The sequence below is a fragment of the Balaenoptera borealis genome (genome assembly GCF_965194805.1).
Source record: "Balaenoptera borealis genome assembly, chromosome: 21".
In the NCBI taxonomy this organism is placed as follows: domain Eukaryota; kingdom Metazoa; phylum Chordata; class Mammalia; order Artiodactyla; family Balaenopteridae; genus Balaenoptera; species Balaenoptera borealis.
The window spans coordinates 6,609,087-6,628,444 of record NC_138880.1 but is presented as its reverse complement, the minus strand read 5'-3'; the positions used below and the strand labels follow the sequence as shown (position 1 = coordinate 6,628,444).

At 38.3% G+C, this 19,358-nt stretch overlaps 1 protein-coding gene across 3 annotated transcripts in view; it reads right to left on the bottom strand.

Annotated features, from left to right (window-relative positions):
* LOC309619623 (disintegrin and metalloproteinase domain-containing protein 18-like) overlaps window positions 1-19,358 on the bottom strand; it is a 103,785-nt gene that overhangs the window by 70,543 nt on the left and 13,884 nt on the right. For 2 of the 3 annotated variants that reach the window (XM_082374994.1, XM_082374995.1), the window contains exons 1-3: window positions 4,176-6,494; window positions 2,964-3,141; window positions 457-522 (exon numbers count right to left, since the gene is read on the bottom strand). In XM_082374994.1, the coding sequence (XP_082231120.1) occupies window positions 457-522; window positions 2,964-3,141; window positions 4,176-4,369 (438 nt within the window). In that variant the 5' untranslated portion in view covers window positions 4,370-6,494. Of the gene's footprint in view, window positions 1-456; window positions 523-2,963; window positions 3,142-4,175; window positions 6,495-7,015; window positions 7,072-12,679; window positions 12,757-13,337; window positions 13,583-19,358 lie in introns of those variants that run through there. The other variant, XM_082374996.1, reaches the window with a different exon arrangement.

The window sequence follows — 19,358 nt, the reverse complement described above, 5'->3', positions numbered from 1 at the left end:
AACAAGAGAAGCCACCGCAATGAGAAGCCCGCGCACAGCAACGAAGACCCAATGCAGCCATTAATAAATAAGTTAATTAATTAATTAACTAAAAAAATAAAAAGGGAAATCTTTTAAAAAATTAAATAAATTAATTAAATAAATAAAAATGTCTGAAGTCTCAAAGGTAAATTACCCCAAATCGGCAATTCCATGTTTTAATTTTTCTATCAACATTTAGCAAAAAGTGTAGCTACCTTTCCATGATCATTAGAAATATTAATTTAGAAACCTGTAAGACAGCTAACAATATTAAACATTTCTATAAATTGGTTTCATAAATTTAATACTCAGAAAAGTTTTAACATTTCAGCTGATGTTCTTTAGGTGATAGTAATAAAACATTAAGATTTAAGAAAGAAAGAAAAAAGAAAGAAAGAAAAGAGAGTGAGGGAAGAAGGGGAGAGTTTGACTTACCAAAGCTTTTTCCACTATAATGTGCATTTCTAGATACTGGGGTAATAGTTCTGAAAGAGTTTTTTCCTGAAAAGAGAATTTATCAAATGTTAACATGTTTTGAATTTGTTAAGCACAGAGAGTGACATGTAAAGGAAGCAAAAAGGATGTATATAAAACCCTCAAGAGGACTTAACAATATAAATTAATTGTAAATCAGAAATTTTGCTTGAAAACAGATTCCAGGTTTAGAGGAATCCCAGGGAGCCTGAGAGCGTAAGGTGGGAGTCTAGGTACTCACTATTAATACTGCATAAGAGAAAGTGAATAGCTCTGTAGCTCCATAGCATAGGCTGTGTGTCCTACTTGATATGAGGTAATAATCCTTGATTGTGCCAAGTCAGTCAGCTATGAATCAACAATTTACTACATTGTAATTTAGTACTCTAATGGTAATTTCTACATGAGCTATATTTCTAACACATTGAGGTACCATTTCACACACAGATTTTTTTTTTTTTTTTTTTTAATTTATTTTATTTATGTATTTTTGGCTGTGTTGGGTCTTCGTTGCTGCACACGGGCTTTCTCTAGTTGTGGCTCGCGGGCTCTACAGCGCCGGCTCAGTAGTTGTGACGCATGGGCTTAGCTGCTCCGCGGCATGTGGGATCTTCCCGGACCAGGGCTCGAACCCGTGTCCCCTGCATTGGCAGGCGGATTCTTAACCACTGTGCCATCAGGGAAGTCCCTCACACACAGATATTTTAAAGAAACCAAAATTTCTTCCTTGACCCAAGTGTATTGGTAAATAAATCGAAGAGTAAGGAGGATACAAAGATTGGGTCTGTCATAAAATAGCTTACTATAAATAAACAGGCAAACAAACAAACTGGACTTGACGGTAGAGCCTAGGTTTATATTTCCATAGGGAAGCAAACTACACCTGCATCTTACATATGTATATACTGAGATGCTGATTTTTTTCCTTTGTGTTCAACATTAACTTTAAAAGTATTCTGTATTTTGGTTACCCTTACTGTGCCTGTATAAAATATAAGTCAATGTTGACAACCATGTCTTCTGCATTGCAGCTTGACTGAGTATAATTATAAATTATGTGTGCACCATAACCAATTTCGAGTATGTTTCTGCACAGTAGGTTTCATATTTTAATAACAGCATTGTTTTTATCCTATTTGCCTTTCCAAATTTATATTCTTATTTTCAAAATAATAAACAAAAAATGTAACTTTGATACCTATGTTTTAAAACGAACTTATAATACTATTTATTCACCATAATGTCAGGTGTCACTTTCAATAAAACGAACTTCAAAATTCATTCGTTTTTAATAGGTTATCTTTATTTCCTTTTGTAAAACTTTGTGTTCATTTTTAAAAAGTAAGTATTGAATCATAGAATATTGCCAAAAAAGATCACTATATCTCATGTATCATTCACTCAGTTTCCCCCAGTGGTTACATGTTACAAAACTATAGTATGTTTTCAAAACCAGGATATTGACCTGGTACAGTGTGTATGTGTATATCTCTACATCATATTGTCATGTGTATGTTTATATAACCAGCACTGCAATCAAGATACAAAACTATTTTGTCACCACAAAGATTTCCCTTGTTGTACCTGTTTCAAGTCAGATGAGATTATACAGTCAGAGGAAGAGGAGGAAAAAAGAATGGAGAAAAATGAACAGAACCTGTTCTGTTCCTGTAGGGCACTTTCAAGCACACCAACATGCATATAATGGGAGTAACAGAAAGTGAGGGGATAGATAAAAGGGCAGAAAGGATCTTCAAAGAACTAATGGCCAAAAAGTTCCCAAATTTGATGAAAAAACATTAATTTAAACAACCAAGAAGCTTAATGAACTCCAAGTAGGATAAACTCAAAGGGATCCACTCAAAGGCACATCATAAGAAAACTGTCATAAAGCAAAGACAGAGGCTCTTGAAAAAATCAACAAAGAAGGGACTCATCATGTACAAGAAATCCTCAATAAGATGAATAATATTTGATTCTTCATCAGAGACCATGGAGTCCAAAAGATGGTGAACTGAAATATTCAAAGTGATGAAAGAAAGAATTCTATATTCAGCCTACAAGTAAATTAAGAGAGTTTACTAATATACAAATGATTAAGTATTCTAGAAAGATATGTCCCAGTAGTATATAAAGCTATATGTCAAAATATTAAAAGTAATTTTACCAGGGTAGTGGTAACTATTCTTCCTATATTCCTAAATTTTATTCAGTAACATGCATTTTTGTTGGAATAAAAATGGAAAACAAGAAATATTACATAATACATCATACAACAAGCTTGACACACATTATTGCATATTTCCATGTATTTTAGATGGAATATGGATGTTTCATTTACTGCTGTAGAAAAAAGATACCAAATTTTATATTACTTCTCAACAGCTAAGTAGTTCCTTTTCATGATTAACACAATTCTACAGAAGTAATTTTATAGTGCATCATAACATCCGAATTGTCTCAGTTACCTGTGAGTTTAAATGGATTTTATAGGGCTGGTCTTTCTGCCAAATATTGCTGTAATTTTCTGCTAACATTGTCATATCTGGATTGTCATTTTTCACTTGATAAATTATGTGCTCGAATCTTGCTGAAGATTCCAATGGCTCAATTCCATAGCTGATATTTTCAAACTGAAGAAATCCCCTGAATATTTAGAAAGCAGTGATATAAAAATCCTGCATATGATCCCATCAGACCTATAATCCAAAGTGTTGTAAGAAATGAGAAACCATAGTGAGGTACATGTATTAAACCCACTCTCTTTCCCTGCCTTTTCTCAGCTACCATTAGTAACTGAGTAACCACATCTGCGTCAGTTTTTCTCATGTATTAAAAAACAAAATATACTGAAAATTATTTTGTATTTTCTGTATAGTAGTCACATTCATTCAAGATGTATTAATTAAGGCCAAGTATTTGCTGGGAACCAAGACATTTGTTGAGAATTCCAAGAATAAAAAGTTCCTATTCTTACAGAGGTTAGAATAAGGGAAAATGGATATATAGCGTGGAGATCTAAAAAGATTAATATGCAAGAAAACCACATTCAGAGAATGTCAGTTTTCTGAGTTGATATGAGTAAATTCTGGAAATCAGGCAAGCAAAAGGAAGTTAGGAAGAGTTTTTTGCTCTGCTCTGGACCTGTCTTCATCTCATAAACTCACCACCTTCTTCCTGCCACTATCAATGACGAAAATCACTTATCCCTGCCCTTTTACCTCTGAGGTACCTTCTCAATTAGTCATTTTACGTCTGATACCAAGTACACCTAAACTGAGAGCATACAGTATGTGCTTAGCTAAGTAACTAATTAATGTCATTTTCCATAACTGTTTCAGATAACTGATAGATAATACAACAATAACATCTAGGGAGATGTTCTAAAGGATTTGGGTGGGGGGAGGTGTTTGTTTTGTTTTACTGCATCTACCTCTTTCTGCTCAATATCTTGAAAATATCTCCAGTCAGGATTCCCTTGAGTGATTTCATTTCAATTGGCACAACTAAGGTCCATTTATTAATATTAATATTATTAATAAAAGTAAGGCCATCGTGAAGAAAACGTTCAGATTTGAATTCTCCTTAAATATCCCAGATTTGTGCTTTGCAGCCACTAAGTTTCATTTGAAAGTATATCCTAAGTTTTCATGTATAAATAGCCTCTAAAATGCTATTACCTAAGTCCAGAACAGATGCTGAGTGTCACGACTGAATTTGGAAAATCTGCAACGTATCCTTGGTAATGGCAATGCATCTGAAAAACAGTACAGAGTGGCAAATAAATAAATTGTTTATGCATAAAAGTGTATTGGCAAACATTATAAATATTCAAAACATTAAAAAAGTTGAAAATAATAAGATTGTGTATCATACAGATTTATTAAAATTGATTTTCAAGGAAAATAAGTATTTGACAACTCTCTTTACTTTGTACCACCTAGGTGCCCATGAGTGTTCTCTAGGTCTGGATTTCATCTCTATCATACATGGAATGTGGAATAAAATTGTATGAAACTGCCAACATGGAACAAACATATCCCAATGGTAATGGTAATAATATGTCCACTTCAATAAGGAAACATGTGATAATAAATGTCTAAGACACCTGGGTCTTACCTTAAAATATGAAGACTCAGAATGCAAAGATCCAATTTTGTTATATGTATAAACCAAAAAGTTCTGGGATATGAATGAGCTAAGAAAAACAAAAATAAAAAACTGGTTGAATCATGAATTTATTATGAACATAAACATTAAAATAATAAAAATAACAGTGAAATATATGATTCATATAATAATATTCCTTAACTAGAGTAATTTTAGCATGCCATAACAGTGTAAATTCATAGAACTAGTGTCTCAGAGAGTTTAGGATTTCTTAACACTGGAATAGACTTTGAATCCTCCATATCAGATATTCATGTGTGTGCCTGCCTATGTCTCCATTCAACAAGATTTACTGAGTGTCAATGATCTGACAGATGCTCTTCGAGGCACGGGGATACAGCAGTAAACAAAAGAGAAAACCACAGGTCTTCACGGCAGTGAGAGACACATACGCTAGTACGTTAGGTGATGATAAATAAGGCCCAGGGTGTCAGGAGGTTGGTTGCAAATGTAGACAGGATGGCATGGAAAGGCTCACTGAACTGATTAGTAAAGACCTGAAAACAAGCCACTTGGATTTGCACAGAAATGTTATTCCGGACAAAGCAAGGAGAAAATGCCAAGACACTGAGGCAGAGATATGTTTTGTGTTTACAAAGAATATCTGGGGGCAGTGCCTGCAGTGAAGTGTGGAGTGAAGACAAGAGCCCACAGTAAGAGATGGTGTCACGGAGATGAGAAGCCATTGGAAGAGTCTGAGCAGATGAGGACGGGTCAGACCAGCATTTTAATAGAATCAGACTGAATGCTGTGTTGAGAACCATCTGTAGGACAAATAAGCAGAAACAGAGATCAGCTAGGTTATTACAGTCATCCAGGCAAGACATGACGGTGGCTTGAGCTAGGATTGCAGCAGTGGTGGAGGTCCCACTCTGGATGCATTTTGAAGGCAGATCGCATGGGATTTAATAATCCATTGGATGTGGGGGGAAAACAAAAGAAAAAAAAAAAGATATCAAGAATGACCCTAACATTTTTGTTCTGAGACACTGGAAGAGTAGAGGTGCCATTTACCGAGATAATTGTGGGAAAGACAAATTTTGGAAAAGGATCAGAAGTACATTTTAGACACATTAAATATGAGAATTCTCATAACCTCTTGGTTATCAAATAAGTAGTCAAATAAATGAATATGGTGTTCATTGGAGAGGAATAAAGTAGAGATACAAGTTTGGGAGTAATCAATACATAAATGGTATTAAATCCATAGGAGTAGATGAAATAACTGGGTGATTGAGTATAGCTAGGGGAAAAAACAAACAAACAAACAAGATTTAAGAATAGCACCATGGAGTATTCTAAGACTGAAGAGATGAGGAGGAATCTAGAAAACAAACAAACAAACAAAACAAAATCTGAGAAAGAGTGAGCACAGTGGTAAGAGTTAAACACAAGAGTCTGCGGTATCCTGGAAGCCAAATGAAGAAACTATCATATGGAGGAGACACTGCTCAGCTATACAAAATGCTGCCGATTGGTCAAGAAAAATGAAGAGTAAAAAATAACTGGCATTTAGAAACATGAGGATCTTGGATGATCTTATCAAAAAACACTTTTCATGGAATGGTAGCGACATTAAAGACCGACATGAGTTTAACGATCATGAATTTACAAGAGAATAGTTGTGAATTAAGTGAGGACAATTTTCTCCAGGCTTGTTCAACTGCAGAGATGCAGGCAGACAAAATGCAGTTGTGATAAATATATATTTTCAAAGATGTAGGCAGAGAAGAGGCTGTTTGAGTCCATTTATATAAAATGTTGAGAAAACACAAATTAAGAGACAGGAAATAGATTGCTTGTTGCCTGGAGTAGTGGCTGATGACAGGGATTAATGGGTCTTAAGTGGGGAATGAAATGTTCTAAAACTGATTTATGGTTGATAATTGTAAATACTATATTAAAATCATTGAATTATACATTTGAGAGTTTTATGATTTTATATATATATATATAATTTACCAAATAAAGTTGTTAAAAATAAATACATATATAATTAATACCTCCATACAAAGTATGCCACTAGTTCAATTTTCCACCAATAACCATATGATATATACACATGTTCGATTTCACATCGGATATACTTGATACACAACTTGCAGTTCTTGGGTTCAATGGCTTTATACTCTTATTTATACGTAACTTATTTCTTAATTTGAAAATAACAAGCTGGAATATACAAATGCAAAGTTCTCATAGACTTAATATTCAAGACCTAATGAATCCTAAACTGAAAAATTGACTAATTAAACAGCCTACATTTCACTGTATTCTTGAATTTAAATAGTGTACAGAAACATTTTTAAAAAAGTAAATTCTCAGCTTTAAGGGAAAAATCGTATCTTACTGTTTTCTGAGATGCAGAGTGTATGGTTTTTTATCAATTGTAATGATATAAGTCACCTAAAATAAAGCAAATAAAGACGATTTAGTAAATCAGAAATATATAAAGTAAAAGAGTATTTTTCACTCAAGTCGAAAAAGACTCACCCCATCCATTTTAAAAAAGAATATATTCTTCAGAATTTCTTGTTCTAAATAGTAAAAATTAAAAATTTTTCTAATAAATACAGGATGAGGGTGCTAAATTTACTGCAGGGATGGCTTTTGAAAAGAATAAATGAAAACGATATTTTGAAAAAAATATAATTGTACCATTTACTAATACTAGATTTTAATTGTTTATATTTAGAAAAAACATATATCATCCTTAGCCAAAATGAATGAGGCATGGCTATAGGCTTACATTCTACACCGAATATAATGAAACAATAGCAAGTTTATAAATACGTATATACATACGAACAAACACTGGAGCCACTTTGCACTGCTTCACACATAAACTGGGAGGAAAACAGACCTGCGAGAATGAAGCTGGCAAGGAACGCTGCAGCTCCAGCCCTACGAGCTCTGACGCTACAGGGACTAAGTCACAATGGTCCTCATTACCTTGACGTGATGGCAGCCAGGAACAGGAAGTGTACACGGTACACAGTACAGCAGGTTGCTTTTATAAGATCATCAGGAGGGTGAGAAAGTGTCTAGCTAAATTGAATTTTATGTAATAGAACAACGTAGGCTTGAAATCCAACCTTTGCCATTTAACACAATGTGATCAACAGAGGTACGTCCATCCACTTGGCCATATCCTATTGGTTGGAAGGAAGTCACAGGTCTTTCCCACACTCATAGTTAGTGAGACAGGCTGGGACCTGGAACCCTTTGCTGCAGTGCAAAGGATACACCTGCATATCCTGTATCCGGGATACAGCTCTCCTGGAGCAACAAAATACAAAGAAACTGTATGGGACTAAAAATAACTGCATGCCAGACGTAGAGAATGGACTTGAGGACATGCGGAGGGGGAAGGGTAAGCCGGGACGAAGTGAGAGAGTGGCATGGACATATATACACTACCAAATGTAAAATAGATAGCTAGTGGGAAGCAGCTTCATAGCACAGGGAGATCAGCTCGGTGCTTTGTGACCACCTAGAGGGGTGGGATAGGGAGGGTGGGAGGGAGATGCAAGAGGGGGGAGATATGGGGATATATGTATACATATAGCTGATTCACTTTGTTATACAGCAGAAACTAACACACCACTGTAAAGCAATTATACTCCAATGAAGATGTTAAAAAAAAAACAAACTACGTGTATGCCTCAGTTGGGGCAAATTCCAGCTGCCACTTTTGAAGAGCCTGGAGCAAAAACAGGGTGTTGGGAGCAAAAGGGCGGTACTGAGCATGCACCCTGCACACACCACCACCTAAGGGGTGGGCAAAACACCTAAGCCACCCCTCTGGCCTGACCCCTGGACACACCGCTACCCTCACCTCATATAAGGAACAAGCTTGCCCCACCTCCGGGAGTAAGCAAGAAAGGGGACTTGCTGTTTGTTCTCCCTCCCCTTTGCTGCAGCAGGGGCCCCAGTAAAGCCCTGCCTGAATTTCTTGTCTGGCCTCTGATCCATTTCTATTGCTTGGGGAAGGCCAGGAACCCTGGTCCGTAACAATAGGTGGAGCTTATTCAATGGCATGAACACCAGATGGTAGGAATCACTTGGTTAAATTAGGGTCTGTCCAACACCATGGGCAAAGAACAACTGGGGAGCTGAGGAATAAAACCCACAGCTTACATAGTGCTGGGAGATATTCAAGGTCTGATCAACCAGAGGAGAAAAATGTCACTGAACACTCATGCCATCCACCAGAGATCACAGAAGGGTCAAATTTTAGTGTTACGGAGAAACTAATCTTAGAGTAAGGGCCACTCTAAACATTCATCCTAAAGACATTACAAGACAGCATGAAATTGTCCATCTGATTCATAAGTAACTTAATTGCCTGCCAAAACAAAGTATAGCACATTTTAAAGGAAAACCACAAAATCAAGCAATCAACCAAATAAAATTAGCAAGGTTAATCCAATCAAAAACAATTATACACAGGGATATGAAATCAGTCTGATGGCAGGATAAGAGGTTCCTGCCTTACCATCCTCCCACAGATACACCAAATATAAGCCTCACATGGATTGATGCCCTGTGAGAGAAATCCAGAAAGTAGCAGAGTGACTCTTCAACACTGGGTGACTGAGAAAGTACCCACTGTGAAAATGGGTAGGAAAGGCTGATACACACACTCACCATAAAACCCACCCCTGGCAAAGTGCTTACAATCAGGAGGGAACCCCCAACTCTCAGTATGCCCCTCAGAACCAAAAGGTTTGGACCAGGCATCCAGCAGCACAACTTTTAAGGCTGCCACCCAAGGGACTGGCTTCCAAATAACTTAGTTCAGAGAGCCACTGGGACTTGCCATCCCTGATTCCTCAGACCCCCATTAAACAAAGAAGCAGTTTTTAAAAGTGTGCATGAGCACTTCCCATAGTTCCCCAGCCCGGGGTGCATCATAGAGGGAGCAGGCAAAAGCACCCAGCTCCTACTTTCTCCCTGGAAGGAGTTTGACTGCACACTTTTCCAGTTGCAGCTTGAGGGTCCAGCTTCTAATCAGACTACATGTGGGTGCTGATAGGGATCCTCCCAGGAGCCTGAAAGGGCCGATGGGCACTTCGCTTGACTACTCCCCCAGGCTCAATCCAACAATAAAACCAAGCCTCCAGTTTCTTCCTGAGAGGACCTTGTCTACACAACTAGAATCTCAACCTTTTTTTTTAATTGAAGTCTATTGATGTACAATATTATATGTTACAGGTGTACAATACAGTGATTCACAATTTTTAAAGGCTATACTCCATTTCTACTTATTATAACATATTGGCTATAGAACCTCAACTTTTAACGCTGCCACCTGAAGGTTTGGATCCCATACCACCTAGCTCTGAGACCTGACGGGGCTCAGCATTCACAGATTCCCCAGATTCATCTTAAGAGAAGATTTTTATACAGAAGTGCAAGCACTTCCAAGGACTATCTCCCTGGGCTTAGGGCAGAGGGAACAGGAAAAGACACAAGGGTCCCAGCTTCTCTGTGTTAAGGGTTTGAGCGCATACTTCCTCAGCTGCTGTTTGAGGGTTGAGCTTCTCAATAGCTTGCACCAGGGAGCTGACAGGGTACATAAATAGTAGTCATCTGGGGACTTGAACAGATGTGAGGAAATTCCCTGTGCTTTCTCGCTCTGACTCATCCCAACTATAAAGCTAATTCTCCAGCTTCTCCCTCAATGAAATTTGTCCACACATCTAGTGCCCCACCTTACACAGCTGCCACTAGAGGAACTGGCTACGAAATCACCTAGTTATGGGAGCCCTCCTGGAGCAGAGAGAACAAAAGAGGCGAAAGAAGTAACATTATCTCTGCAGATGACATGATCTCATGTATAGAAAACCCTAAAGACTACATCAAAAAGCTATCAGAATTAATAAATGAATTCAGTAAAGTTTTAAGACACAAGATCAAAATACAAAAATCAGTTGTTTCTATATACTAACAATGAACTACCAGAAAGAAAATTAAGAAAACAATACCATTTACAATAACATCAAAAGACAAAACATTTAAGAACAAATTTAGCCAAGGAGATGAAAAACGTATACACTAAAAACTAAAAAACAATCATGAATAAAATTAGAGAAGATGCAGATAAATATATATTTCGTGTTTATGGACTGAAAGGATTAATTGTAAAATTTTCCATACTACCTAAAGTAATCTACAGATTCAGTGCAATCCCTATCAAAATCCCAATGTCATTTTTCACAGAAATAGAGAAGACAATCCTAAAATGTATATGGAACCACAAAAGAACCTTAATAGCTTAAACAATCTTGAAAAGGAAGAGCAAAGCCAGAGACATCACACTTTGTGATTTCAAACAATATTACAAGGCTGTAGTAATCAAACAGTATCTTACCAACACAAAAACAGACACGTAGATGAATGGACCATAACAACATAACTTTATACATAAAGCAACTAGAAAAAGAACAGAAACCCAAAGTCAGTAGAAGGAAATAAATCATAAATATCAGAGCAGAAATAAATGAAATATAGGCTTAAAAAAAAAACAATAGAAAGATCAATGAAACTAAAAGTTTGTTCTTTGAAAAGATAAGCAAAACTGATCAACATGTAGACAGACTCATCAAGAAAAAAAGGGAGAGGGCCCAAGTCAATAAAATCAGAAATGAAAAAGAAGTTGCCACTGACACTACAGAAATACAAAGGACCATGAGAGTACTATAAACAACTATAAGCCAACAAAATGGACAACCTAGAAGAAATAGACAAATTCTTTGAAAGGTACAATCTCCCAAGACTGAACCAGGAAGAAATAGAAAATATGAACAGACCAATTACCAGTAGTGAAATATACAGAGATTTCAAAACACTTCATGTCCTGCATCATTGTGATAACTGAAGTAAACAACTTGAAGTTTAAAGTGATCATGCAATGACAATATACATACAAACAGACGTAAATCAGAAAAAAAAGAAAATAAACTTTTATGCAAACAGTTTTTCAACAGAAAGTAGTTTATTTATAATGGAATCAGAGTCATAAAGTTTGGATTCCATGTCCTAAACTTATAACTTTGACTCCCTTAACTGAACATTTGTAATCCTCTTTCTCATATATATAAGAAAATATATGTAATATTTCAAAAGGTTAATGTGAGAATTAAATGAGAGTAGTATATGAAAATACTTCTCTAAAGGAAATTATTTTATTGTGATTTTCAAGTACAATTTCACATTTAATTTTTATTACAGTTATTCAGTAGTAGAAGAGAATCATGATAGGTTCCAATACTGTATGTCAAAATAGAGTTAATGGAGTCTTAATTTTTTTACTTACTCTTATTTCAAAAATTGTTCCTTCAAACTGAAAAAATTTTCTCAGGGTTTCTATATATTGACCACACCACTTTAACCACATGAAAATTTAAACCCCTGTATTGTGACTTCTAGTTTGTAATCTAAAACATTATAATTATGCCAATTTGAAGTATTTTAATCAAGAAAATATTCAAGTTGGAGTGTCTTCAATTTAATCAGTTTTTAACAGCAGGTACGCATTTTTCAACTTCTTTTTCCAGTTAATATTTATTTACTGACAATATTTTCATCATAATCAGGCAAATGTGACATTTTTATTTTTCCTTTTCTTTTTTTTCTTTGGCCATTACTTCTAATAAGTCTGATGCTTCTGGGTCAAAACTTGCAGGTCTAAATCTTGCTCAAGACCATTTTCTCTGTCACTTTAACAGTGGCCATTAATACTTTTTTTTCATAAATTTCATTGTCATGCTTATTTAATATTGATTTTTTTCTATCAGTATGATTCCTGAAAAGTGTTTACTATTTCTTGAAAATTGTGAAAAAACAGGTCAGAAGAGCCTGAGAGATGAAGAGAAGGGCACAGGAGTTAGCAATGAAAATATGTTGCTTTGCAAGTGAATACAAATCAGTAGGATCTGATTCAATACAAAGGTAAAGAAAAATCGTCTTAAACTTTTAAATTATAAAACTAATACCCTTGATCATTCACCTGCTTCTCTGAATCTTCGCTCTCATTCGACCTCATCTTCTGTGGAACTGTGACATACAGGAACATTCCCTCAGAATCTGTAGAAAGAAAATGGGATTTTTTGCAACAGTGCTGAGTCAAGCATGGGTTCTTAAGTTTGAGTCCATGGTGGGGTCCACAATTGTAAGTCAATTTATCTACACGTGTCTACCCTCCTTCTTGGTCCACAGATTTCAATAGATTTTCAATGGCACACTGAAAATGGCTAAGATACAAACAAGTCAACAAAAATTAGCCATTGCAGTTCTATAGGACCATCCTGTTCGTTTCCATAACCGCGTTGGGACCTGTTTCTCTCGGGTCTCTGAGGAATACATCCAGGGCAGTGGCGAACCTCGTATATCCTCTGGCCACAGAGTGGGTGACCGAGAAGGACCTTCAGCTGCTGAGACACTGGACCCTTGATGCAGAGAGTGGACTCCTTGGCTAACATCTTCCTTCCCCTGCCCTGGTCGGGGGTGCGTGGCGTAGGGGTGGGGTGTGGGAGGAAAGCACAGGCAGGGAATCCGGGAAAGGGGCGGTAGGGGTCCCAGAGCTACAGGAATTGCTCCCCAGGAAAAGCCCAGCCCTGCTCGGAAGCCAAAGGAGGGATAAGGAAGTCGAGGCTCCGCGGTCTTACCCTGGAGGGCGTGCAGCCCTCCAATCTCAGCAAGCAGTGCAAGGAGTACTAACATCGCTGGGCGGGGCGCTGGAAGCACGGCCAAGGTCAGAGACCGTTGGGCAGCCCTGAGGCTCGCGGGCAGCAGCACTCAGGGGTTCAGCGCGCTAGGCCCCCGGGCCCTGGGGGTGAGGACCAGGGCCTCGCAGTCGCTTTCAGCTGTGCGGGCTCATCCTTGGGCATCCTGAGTGGCTGGGCACTCGGGGCTGGGAGAAGAAACAGCAGACAAAAGCCTAAGTGTCTTCGCACAGCTGGTTTGTGGTGACTAAGTGTACATCTTTTAAATGCTTCAGTAGGGATAAAGGGGCAAATAAGCATTATTTGCTTTTCTGCGGAAGTTTCTGGTAACTTCCTTTCTCCATGTTACAGTTTTCTCACAACGTTTATTTACTGTGGTGGAAGAGAAAGAGGAAAATAGGTATATTAACTATTTTTTACAAGAAATTTTCTACTTAAATCGTGTTACTGCCGACTTAATAATCTTTTAAAAAATATTTGCAAACAAAGAAAAATAAAGAATATTGAACTCGATCCTGGATAAGGAAATAAAAAGCACAATTCTTCAACTGTGTGCCTATTCTTACAATGTTAGATTATAATCTGTTGAGGAAAGGGAAAGAAAACTTTGAAATGTACCCTAAGTGTGTCTTGTTAACAGTTACTGTTAGAACCGTAAAAAGGAAGCTTTAGAAATGGGAAGGCCAGCAAGACAAACTCAGAGAGGGAAAGTGACACCACTGCAGAAGACAGAATATGTAATTGTCTTTGAATTTTCTGACAAATATCTTAAGGTGCACATGCTCAAAACCTAACTCAGCTTCTGCCTGCCACTCACCCACACCTTCCTTTATCCCAGGACACTCCACAGCAAGGATGTATAGTACCAACAGTAGCAAAAATAAACTCTGCTCAGGTCTAAAACTTGGACCTGCTAGGTGGTAGTACTCCTGGGAAACTGATCCTGAGAAACTATGATTAAATAAGGCAGGACCGTGATCATAATGGCCCCAAATACGTTAGTGGCAAAGGGGATGAGGGAAAGTTATGGTAGAGTCATCCGGATATGTATTATTTTTACCACAGACTTCACCCACTTAAAGCACACAGGTGAATGATTGTAGGGTTTTTAGTGTATTCACAGATATGTGCAACCGTTACCACAGTCAATTTCAGTTCCCTCATCTCAAAAACAAGTCCTCTACCCTTTAGTTATTACCATCACCCACCCCAGCTTTTCATTCTCCACCCCCACTTTCAGCAGTAAACAACCACTAATCTTAGTCTCTCTAGATGTCCTTGTTCTGGATGTTTCATACAAAGGCATAATACATGGTTTCTGTGACTGGCTTTAGTCACTTAGCATAACGGTTTCAAGGTTCATCCACGTTGTAGCAGTATCAGTGCTTCCTTCCTTTTTGTGGCTGAATACTATCCCATTGTATGGATGGACCACATCTTGTGTAGCCATTCATCAGTTGCTCATTTGGAAAAGGAAACTCTTGATCTTTGTGATGAGATGCTTCCACCCCTGACCCAGGAGCACCTTCATTTATACTGATGGAAATTCTGTAGGTCCTAATTAGACTCCAGATAGGCTGATGGATGTCTAATCCACAAATAATGCTTTGAGGTGTGCAGAAGTGCACCCATCTCAGGAAGAGGGAGATGAAGAGAGGGGGCACTGAAGCAAGAAACCGTCACCCAGAAAAGCTCAGCTTCAGTCAGGAAAGAGCAGCAAGTCTGGATTCCTTCACAGGACAAAGATATATTCTAGAGCTCAATTTCCACGAGGGCAGGGAAGTATCACCTGGAGACAGGACAGTTATCTATGACCAGGAACTCAGTGTGAGCAATTCCTTGAAGATAGAACGGATTCTAGTGACTCTCTGAGGGCTCTGGGGCTGACCTTGTCTAGCAACCTTTCCTCTCAATATCCCGAAGCTTGGAATGGGTAGGGGATGAGAATCATGAACTACTGGAGAGGTGCGGATTCCAGGTGTCCTCTCTTGAGATGGGAGCGATTAGCAGGGCCATGGGTATCTGAGGGCAGTTGGCGGCAGGAGTGCACAATAGAATGTTTTCCGTTTGGGATGCAGCAGCCTCGCAGGTTCAAAAGAGGCCAACCTGCTCATTTCCTACTAGAGGATCATGGTGAAAGAAGGCCCCCTGTGGGCCCTCCTGGGCACAAAAGGCTTTCTGAGTCCCCAGCTTCCAGTGTGTCGGAAAAAAGGCTTTCAGCTTCCTAGACCTTCCCTGAGTTCCAAAGGGTGTATTCAAACAGTTACTAATCAGGGAAGTGAGGGAAGGCAGGAAGAAACAACAGTGCAGCAGGGGGCCTGGTGCTGTTCTCCTCGGGGATGTGCAGAACCATCTGACGCGTATGTCTGAGCTCTTCAACAGGCACTAGGGCCCCCTCAAGCCAGCTGCAGGAAGTCACTTCAGGCTGAGCACAAGCATGTGGACCCACACTGGCAGGAAAGGCTGATGACTGAGATTCCTGGAGCAGCGCCCTGTTACCTCACCACCAACCAATCAGGGGAAGGTTCCACACCCTGCAGCCCTTGCCCCAAATTCTGCCTATAAACACTCTTCCCCAAAAGCCATCAGGGAGTTTGGCATTTTTGAGCATGAGCTGTCCGTTCTCCTTGGATGGCCCTTGCAATATACCTTTCTCTTCTCCAAGCACTGATGTTTTCCTTTGTTTGGCCTCACTGTGCATCGGGCACACAAACCTGAGTTTGAGAACAGAATCAACAGACACAAGCCTACATACTTTCACTCACAGGATTTATTTTGGTTTGTGAAATTGAAAGCTTTAAGCCATCACAAAAGGAGAGAAAAGCAGATGTTTTTCATTCTTGAATCAGGCCAGTTAACGGTGAATTTCTTGGTAATATCTTTTCTCCAAGCTATAGCTTTTGACAATATTGTTTAGTCACTGTTGTAAAAGAAATATTGAAAAATAGAAATGCTACATTTTATAAATTGTTAATAAAAGCTGTCTAATTTTGCTACACAACTACAGGTATATCAATTAGTATGGTAAGACAGTTGATACTGTCACAATCTATACCTGTGCTCTACAGAATTTGTAAACCCAAGTTTTTTTCTTTTTTTTGATATTTTCCAGAAACACCTGTGATAGCCACATTAAAAGGAAATGCTATAAACTGGTGTTTATGTATGTCTCATTTACACAGACTCTATGTTTTACATGGGTCAAAGAAAATCACGAACAAGGAAACAGAGAGGAAAAGAGAAATACAATATGTGGAGAAGGAAATAATTACTCTTTTCTCTATTTTTATCTACAGAGGAAGAGAACTCCCAACAGTCCTCTGTGCATTTTCAACAGGTGTCCCACACACACATGTTCAGAACAAACTCCTTCTTACTCCCCTCCGCTTCATCGCTCCAAAACCAAGCTGGTTCTCACCTGCTGTACAACATGCCATTAGTAAAAGCTGTCATTATCCATTGTGTCAGAAATGTTTGTCTTTGTAGTTCTCTTTTATTCTAACCCAAATACATCCATCCAGTCACCACTTCAACCAAATCTACCCCGTTAGGTCTCTGAAAACTTTGTTGTTCTTTCCGTCTTACCCAATCCTGCCCTCATCACACTTTTCCTGTGCATTCCATTTCACTAGTCTCCAGTTCTGACTGAATTTTCTCCTAATATATCCCTGTGAATTTTGTAAAAAGCACACCATATCTTGCTAAATCCCTCCCTTACCACGTCAAAAATGCTTCAACTATGTTCGATTCATCTATGAGGAAATGTAACCTTTTAATTGTGGCATATCAGAAGACACTGGTCCTGGCTCATGGTTACCTATACAGATTTTCTCTTTCAACATCCATACATTTTAAAATAAATTTTTAAATATATTAAGCGCACAAATTTAGACACAGAGAGGTCTGGCTTTACATGGTAGCCTCGCTCTCTTCCTGCTGTACAGCAATGAACATCATTTAAGCACTTTTTCTTACACTCTACAGCCAAACTCTCAATTCATTCTGTTGGTTCTAAATCAGCAGATTTCATATCAGGTACACAAAACACAGATTCCCCAGTGCAATATTCTGGAAAATCACATGGATCTATGCTTCTCCTACACAGATGTCCTCTTTCAGCTATCTGTGAGACAATGAAAAACAAATATTTGTTTTCAAGCAGTAAAACAAATGTAAAAACTTTAAATAGGAGCATTGTATTTGCAACTATCATTTCCATTATTGTTATATTTGTAAGTATTTAAAGTTAAATTATGAATTTACTTAAAAGTTCTGGTGAAAGAGATCAGAAAGAATACCACTGTCCATGAATGGATGAATGGATAAACAAACTGGGTATGGACAATGGCATATTTTCAGCCATGTAAAGGAATGGAGTACTGATATGTGCTACAAGGTGACTGAAACTCGGGAACACTGTACGTAGTGAAGAAAACCAGACACAAAGGTCACACATTGTATGGTTCTACCTATATGAAATGTCCAGAGTAGGTAAACCCATAGAGGCAGAATGCAGATTGCTGGTTGCCAGGCACTGAGGGGAGGGAGAAAGGAAGGTACGTGCGTAATGGGTCGGGGTCTCCTGTTCGGATGCAGAACCTGCTGTGGAACCAGGTCGAGGTGGTTGCACAACATTGTGGACGCACTAAATGCTGCTGAATTGTTCACTTGAAAACGGTTAATTTTTTATTGTGTGATTTGCACTTCAATCTAAAACAATGGCTCTGGTGAAAGTTCTCATAGTTAAAATGCTCTGGTTATCCTGAATACTTACTTCAAGATAAATAGAAGATATTTGATATAAAACTACGTGTGTTTGTTTTCCCGCTTTTGATTCTTGGGGACTAATTAGTTGCACTCCTGAGATGTTCTAACTAACTCAAATGCCAGTCTTTACCATGTTACTAAAATGTTTCTTAATGGACATCTTTATCCTTTTTGCATTTCAAGTAATTTTCCTTTCAGGACTAACTCCACTTGCACCATGAGGAGTTTATAAATCACATGAAACTGCTGCTGACTCAGGATGATAATCGGAACACTTCTCCCTAGACACAGTGGTGGGAATTTAACTTAGAATGTAGTGTGGGTCGGGGTTTCTGCCACTACCAAGGGTGGAGATGGATGTTGGGAACCAGAGGATTCCTCTGCTCTTCTGAAATATCACACACTATGGACTAGAAAAGCCAGGAACTGCAATGAGCTATCTGTGCTGCCTACAGGAAAAGCTTGTTTGAGAACTGCCAACAAAAAGGCGAGGATATCCAACAGATGTAGAATAAGAATCCTGTTGCTCCTGTTCCAAACAAAGATTCACCTGAGCACAAAGCTAGACTCATGCCTTACTTAAGCTTCGTAAGTGTTTGTTTGTTATTCTTTGCTTGGCTGTTCATCAAGATACAACTGACCCATAATAACTGGTGTTATGCAGTACCAATCACAGTTTCTTAAATTTCATATAGGAATGTCTGAGTACTGGCTAAAAACATATTAATCACTGTATGTGCCAGAAATACAGCTGGTTAAACTATTGGTCTTCCATGTCTTCGCACTTGGACTTGTGTCCATCTAAAATGAAAATTTATAGGGAAAAAACTGGATCAGATCACTAAATTGCAGACAAAAGTCAGTGGAAACTAGCCTAGCTGAAAGTGGACAGAGAAGAAAATGGAAAGCCTTTTAAGCTTATGGCCACCCGTACGAGAGCAGAGTGTAAGGCACCTGTGAGCCTTTAAATGACAGCAAAAGCCACATTCCGTGCTATAATACATAATAAAATTAATGTGAACTAACATAGTGCATTTAGCTGTTACCCTGAAGCCCTCCCTAGTAACTTATACTATGAATTTTCATTCGACCAAATGTAGCAATTACCTCTGTTGTAAAGAATTATCCTTTGAGATGTAGGTAGAGGGCAATGGACTGTTTAGAAAAGTCTGACTGCTCAGTCCCACTGATTTGGAG